We start from the raw sequence: 6,766 nt of genomic DNA, 5'->3' as shown, positions 1-6,766 counted from the left end.
TGGTGGAGCGTCCTCTAGCGGTCTCCCTTGGTAACGACACTCTGTGTACTTAGCCCCCAAAAGTCTGTATCTCTCCATGACTCACCCAGGACATGGGGCATTTGGCGGGGGGGACGGCACCAGGGTCCATCGAGCTGACCCAGGGTGGAAAGGTGGGGCAAAGAGAGCGTGTTAGCTGAATCCATTGACCTGATCGTGGGTGGCTGGAAGGGCCAGGGCAACGGGGTTAGATGGGGGGAGCCCCTGGTTAGGGGACAGCGGGGAACCCAGCCGAGCAAGAAAGCAACTGCTCCCCCCTCCCTCGAAGTCAAAACACAAAGGTCTTGCATCTCTTTTTTTTTCTTCTTCAAAAATTCGGAAAGATAGCCGTCCGTCCTGGAGGGTGGCATGCACGTTCCCCCCCCTCCCTTACTCGGCCACAAAGAAGTTAACAGGCAATATTCAAAGGTTTATGGGGACTCGTACAGAAAGAGACCCAGCGTTTCAAAGGGAGACGGACGAAACTACCGACAGAGAAGAAAGAGACTAGAAAGACGGCGTGGGAGACGGCCTCTCTCCCTGCCCCGGCCCAGGCCGTCCAGCTACAAAATCCCTTGTCTGAAAAGTGTCCTTGTCCAAAAACACCGGGACGCAGCAGTAAGAAATCCAGGTTAAAAACCCTGCCCTTTGTGTGGGGCCATCTCTCTCCACGCAGCCCCAGCCACGTGGCTCGTGGAAGGGCCCACGGAGGGTGACCAGATGTCCCGATTTTATAGGGACAGTCCTAATATTTGGGCCTTTTTCTTATATAGGCTCCTAGTACCCCCCATCCCCGTCCCGATTTTTCACACTTGCTGTCTGGTCACCCTGGGCTGCCCACGCCTGGCCTGTGCAAAAATTACAAGGCAGCCAATGGAGAGGCGCTTAAAAAATCCGGGGCATTTGGAAAAAATACACAGCAGGGCCTGGAAGGGTGTGTTCATGTTGGCGTCTGGCAGTGGCGCTGTGGGGTTTTTCTCTGCAGCTAGAAGGGCTAGAAACTTTTAAAAATATATATTAAAGTCAAGAGTCTTGGCTAATTCCACCCACCCCGGAGCTGGGGCTTTATAAACCTCACCCCGCATTGTGAGAGTCGGGAACACTGGCTAACCCCCAGCCACTTTGAAAAGGACCCGTATTTCCCCCCACCACCCCCACTTAATAAGGCTTGTTTGCGCCTGGACTTTGGGACTACTTTTCGGAAAGAATAAAACGTAATGTTCCCCCCCCCCCCCTTTGAAAGACGTGCACACCTAACGGGAAATGACCCAGTTGCACCACCCCAGCCAAAGCCCACCCCAGGCCCTAATTAGGGCTTAATTGTCACCCAAACGGTTCTTTCGAAAATTGGGTTTCCGACAGACTTGGCTGCATCCCGCCCAAAATGTCCATGTTTTGTTTTAACACCCCCCGAACACCCCCAAAATGAACAATTTTCAACCCAAAATGAAAATATGTCCCGCCTGGCCTGCGTCCGCGGAGCTCCGTGGGAGTTGTAGTTTGGGAGCCTTCTGCTCCCATTTGCCTCTATGGGCAGCGCTCCCCGGCCGGACTTCACTTCCCATGTTGCACCGCGGCCAAGCAGGAAGGCTGTGGTGCTTCATGGGAGATGTAGTCCAATCAAGCAGCCCAATTAAGAGGGGGGGCTGGGAGCTGAACTACCCCACCCATGAGGCACTGCACGGGCATTTCCGACTTCAAATATTTCTTGTTTGCAGCCAAAATATTATAGATGTAGGGTTTCTTTTCACCCAAAACTTGAAATTCAGCATGGAAAAAAAACCCATGGAAAAAAGCCCCCGCCCGCTGGAAATTCTGGAGTGGCTCGTCCGCATCTGAGCCGTGCCGCCGGTGAGCAACGCAGACACCTGAGCCATTGGCTTTACTGACGCTCCCTTGTACAATCAGCGGCTGTGTCCCACCCCAGAGGTGGCTGTCTCTCAGCGCCAGGCAAAAGATCCCTGGTATTAGAAATGATGTCACGCACCCCCATCCTCACCCCCACCCCAAGCCAATGGGCCTCACACAGCAGGGATCGGACCCTATGTCCCCCTTTGCGAACGGCTCCCATCAATGGCTTGACACAGGTCTCGGGGGGGGGGGGGCAAGGACAGATCACAGCGTCCCAGTGGGGCAAGGCCTCTGCGGTTCGGGGGTTAATGCAATTTGGGACTTTGATCACCCCTCAGCTCCACGTGGTGACTGACAAGCTACATGGCTGAATCAGATGCCAGGTGCTGCAAGGGATGACCCCCCCACCACACACACACCCCAGCACCACCGTGGGGCAGATCGTGCCCTGCCCCATGGAATGATGACACCCCCCGTGGGCCAGGTCCCGCCCGGTGGAACGGGGTGTGTGAAGAGGCACTGGGAGAGGGGAATGGTGGGGGGGGGGTTTGCTCTGTGTGTATTTGCACTTTGTGACTAGTCTGCATGTGTGTTGTATGTGTGTTCTGTGGTGTGTGGGTGCGTCTGTAGCGTGGGTGCAAATGTGAACAGGTGTGTGTCTGTGTCTGGTGTAGTGCATATGTGTGTGCAGTGGGTGTGCGCGCACACATGCAGTGTGTGTACATGCATGCAGTGTGTGTCTATAGCATGTGTGCAAATGTGAACAGGTGTGTGTAGTGAATGTGTGTGCAGTGTGTTAGCGTGTGCCTACAGAGTGCACGTGCATGTTGTGTGTGTTCATGCACGTATGTGTGTGTGTGCAAATGTGAACGGGGTGTGTGCAGTCTATGTGTGAATGTTTGTGCAGTGTCTGCATGTGTGCCTGCAGAGTGCATGTGTACACATGGAGTGTGTGGACACATGTGTGTGTGTGCAAATGTGAATGGTGTGTGTGCAGTGTATGTGTGATTGTGTGTGCACATGTGCCTGCAGAATGTGTGTGCATGGTGTGTGTGTGTGTGTGTGTGTGTACACAAATGCAGTGCATGTGCATGCAGTATGTGTGTGTGCAAATGTGAATGGGAGTCATGGGGTGTGTGCAGTGTATGTGTGAACTGTTTGTGCAGTGTGTGTGCCTGTGCTTGCAGAGTGCGTTTTGTGTGTGTCTATGTGCAGCATGTGCATGCATGTGTAAAGTGTGTCCATACAGTAGTGTGTGTGAGCGCGCGCAGTATGTATACACGTGCAGTGTGTGTGCATGCATGCAGTATGTATGCATGCGCAGTGTGTGTGTGTGTCTATGTGCAGTGTGTGCGCACTCAGTATGTATACGTGTGTAGTGTGTGTGTGCGTGTGCACACAGTGTGTGTGTGTGTCTACGTGCAGGGGGTGTGTGTGTGTGCACGCAGTGTGTGTGCACAGTGTGTGTGTGTGCGCAGTATGTATACACATGCAGTGTGTGTGTGTGTGTGTGCACGTAGACGTGCAGGGTGTGTGCGTGTGTGTGCACACAGTGTGTGTGTGTCTACATGCAGGGTGTGTGTGTGTGTGTACGTGCGTATGCAGTGTGTGTGTGTGTGCGTACGCAATATGTATACACATGTCTGCACCGGGGCGTCACACCAGGCTGTGGAGCAGGGGGCCCAGTGCCACCCCGTGTTTATGAGCGGGCGGCCAGAGGCGAGAGGCCGGCGATGAAACCAATGGGGGTGCGGCGCGGGGGGGAGGCACACACCATCAGCCCAGCTGCCTGGCTCCCAGAGCCCCCCACTGCGCGCGGCCCCCTGCGACAGGCCGACACGTGGGGGGGGGCGCCCTTCTTCCGCAGCAGGTGGGATCCGGCTGCTGGTTCTTGCACCTCTCCAGAGCCGGGGGCGGGGTGGGGATCGAGTCACCCCCGTCCCCCAAATCACCCCTCCAGGCGCAGCTGCAGTTTGAGTCCCTGTGTCCGGCCGATGCCCCAGCCCGCCCCCAGACCCCAGGAGAAGAGCACAATGCAGAACAAAACAAGTTAAACGAAAACACCATGGGGGGGGGATTGTAGCGCCCCCCCAACTTCCCCTTCTCCTAAACCTCGCTCCCCTCCAATCCCCCCAAACCTCACTGCCCTGCAATCTCCCCAAACCTCACTCCCCGCCGATCCCCCCAAACCTCACCAGCCCCTAGGGGTCACGCTCACTTCCAAACACCCCCTATAAGCTGGGGGGGGGGCTGTGCCAGATCCGATGTTCATGGCATTGTTCATAGGGGGGAGGTGACATCAATGAGGTGCTAAAAATTAGGGGGGCCTCGTCCCCCCATATAATGGCTGCACCCATGACAGATTGGGGGGGCAGCTCCTGGTTCCACGCAGACCCTACAAAAACAAACGAGGACACTCAAAGATCTGGGTGCTGGGATGGAGCAGGACCTCCCCCTTTCCCCCCCAGGCGGTGTCTCTGGGCAAAGGGGACGGTGGAGGGGGGGCAGTGTCCCCACCCCCGACACTAGCTCAGAAGCCCCGGATGTGGCAATAGGCCTCGAGGCTGGAGAAGAGGATGTAGAGGAACCAGAGGCCGAGGAAGAGGCCGGCGGTGAGGAGCTTGGCCGGCCGGGGGCCCCCCAGCTCACCCCCGATGCTCGGCCGGCGGCGGTACATGAGCACGCTGATGCACACGAAGGCGAAGATGGTGAAGAGGGTGACGGAGAAGGCCAGGGTGCCCGTCTGCACCTTGAAGTCCTGGCCCTGCGCGGCCCAGTAGATGGCGGCCACCGACCAGGCCACGCCCAGGCCCAGGAACACGTTCACCGCGTTGCTCCCCGTCACGTTGCCGATGGAGGCGTCGGCGCATTGGTCCTGCAGGGCGGCCACCTTGCTGGCAAAGGTGTCTGGAGGGGAGAGACGGGGCATCAGCTCATGGGGCCCCCTGGCTGGGGACTGGCTGGTGGGGCTGACACCTTACATCCCAACATCCCTGCCAGCCCAGCCCTGCCCTGCACCCAGCTCTGCCAGTGCCTCTCACTCCCGACCCACAGCCCCTGCTAGCCCAGCCCTGGGCCCCCCCAGCTCTGCCAGTGCCCCTCACTCCCGACCCGCAGCCCCTGCCAGCCCAGCCCTGGCCCCCCAGCTCTGCCGGTGCCCCTCACTTCCGACCCGCAGCCCCTGCTAGCCCAGCCCTGGCCCCCCAGCTCTGCCAGTGCCCCTCACTTCTGACCCGCAGCCCCTGCCAGCCCAGCCCTGAGCTCCCCCCACCCAGCTCTGCCGGTGCCCCTCACTTCCGACCCGCAGCCCCTGCTAGCCCAGCCCTGCCCCCCCCAGCTCTGCCGGTGCCCCTCACTCCCGACCCGCAGCCCCTGCTAGCCCAGCCCTGCCCCCCCCAGCCCTGCCAGTGCCCCTCACTCCTGACCTGCAGCCCCTGCCAGCCCAGCCCTGGGTCCCCCCAGCTCTGCCGGTGCCTCTCACTCCCGACCCGCAGCCCCCTGCTAGCCCAGCCCTGCCCCCCACCCAGCTCTGCCAGTGCCTCTCACTCCCGACCCGCAGCCCCCTGCTAGCCCAGCCCTGCCCCGCACCCAGCTCTGCCGGTGCCCCTCACTCCCGACCCGCAGCCCCTGCTAGCCCAGCCCTGGGCTCTCCCCAGACCTGCCAGTGCCCCTCACTCCAGCGCCCCCTAGTGCCACACTGCATGGGGAAAGCGCCCCCCACAACCCCTGGCTTTCCCCTGGCACTGCCCAGCCCCAGCCCTGTGTCGCTCACGGGCCGTGCCAGGCTCCATACCCGGGATGGAGGTGCCCAAGGCGACGAAGACCACGGCATTGACGGAGTCCTTGAGGCCCACGGTGCAGCCAAAGTGGGAGGCCAGGTCCCCGATGAGGGCGGTGAGGAGCCCGATCACCAGGATGGAGACGCTGAAACAGGCCCAGCCGTTCCAGTACTCGGTGGGCGGCACGCAGGCGAACAACACCTTCCAGAACACCGTCAGGAAGTGCATGACGTAGTCAAAGCAGGACGGGAGCTTCTCCTCCCGCCCGTCCTCCTCCTCTTCCTCATCACCTGGCGGGGAACGGCAGCATGTCAGCCAGCGTGCCAGCCCCGCAGTGCTGAAATGCGGCCACTTCTGGGGTGGGGCGCGGGGCTGGGCATACATGGATCCCTCACCTGTCACTGAGATACAGCCCCTCTGGTGTGGGACCTGGGGGCTGGTTATCTAGGGTCCCTGGCCTGGCACTGAGATGCAGCCACTTCTGGGGTGGGGCATGGGGGCTGGTTATACAGGGACCCCTCGTCCAACGCTGGATGGAGCTACGTCTGGTGTGGGGCGCATGGGCTGGTTATACAGGGATCCCTCACCCACTGCGGAGATGCAGCCACCTCTGGGGTGGGACACAGGAGCTATTTATATAGGGATCCCTCACCCAGTGCTGAGATGCAACAACCTCTGGGGTGGAGCACGGGAGGCTGGTTATACCCAGGCCAGCCCCGGCACCCACCTGCGCTCACGGTGATGGCGTCCAGGAACTGCTCCCTCCAGGAGTGGGTGCCGATGACCAGGGCCAGGTTGGTTTTCTTGATCAGCTTGTCCACGGTGTTCTGTCGGGGACGGGGGAGGGGCTCAGTCAGTCTCCAGGTACCAAATCGGGGGGGTGAGGGGGGAGGGCGGGACCAGCACGGTCCACTCCGTGTGCCCCTCCGCGAGATGAGTTGGCCAGATCTCAGCTCCATTCCCAGGCTCGTGGGCGGAACGGGCCCTGGAGAGCGACCCCCCTGTCGCCCTCTAGCAGTGGGTCCCTGCGCTTGGGCACATTGGCGGGGGGGGGGGACCACACAGGCCCCAAATTCCCACCTGGCTGCCTTAGAGGTTCGAAAGCGGGGTGGGTGTCG

The 6,766-nt window shown here is 60.2% G+C and overlaps 1 protein-coding gene across 1 annotated transcript in view; it reads right to left on the bottom strand.

Annotated features, from left to right (window-relative positions):
- Positions 1–358: 358 nt before the first annotated feature.
- Positions 359–6,766, bottom strand: part of SLC8A2 (solute carrier family 8 member A2) — a 61,389-nt gene continuing 54,981 nt past the window's right edge. The window contains exons 5-7 of the mRNA XM_008175045.3: positions 6,376–6,475; positions 5,663–5,938; positions 359–4,776 (exon numbers count right to left, since the gene is read on the bottom strand). Coding sequence (XP_008173267.2) covers positions 4,400–4,776; positions 5,663–5,938; positions 6,376–6,475 — 753 coding nt within the window. The 3' untranslated portion in view covers positions 359–4,399. The remainder of the gene's footprint in view (positions 4,777–5,662; positions 5,939–6,375; positions 6,476–6,766) is intronic.

Source organism: Chrysemys picta, chromosome 17 (genome assembly GCF_011386835.1).
Source record: "Chrysemys picta bellii isolate R12L10 chromosome 17, ASM1138683v2, whole genome shotgun sequence".
Taxonomy (NCBI): domain Eukaryota; kingdom Metazoa; phylum Chordata; order Testudines; family Emydidae; genus Chrysemys; species Chrysemys picta.
The sequence above is the reverse complement of the archived record's forward strand: the minus strand, read 5'-3'. Positions and strand labels throughout refer to the sequence as shown.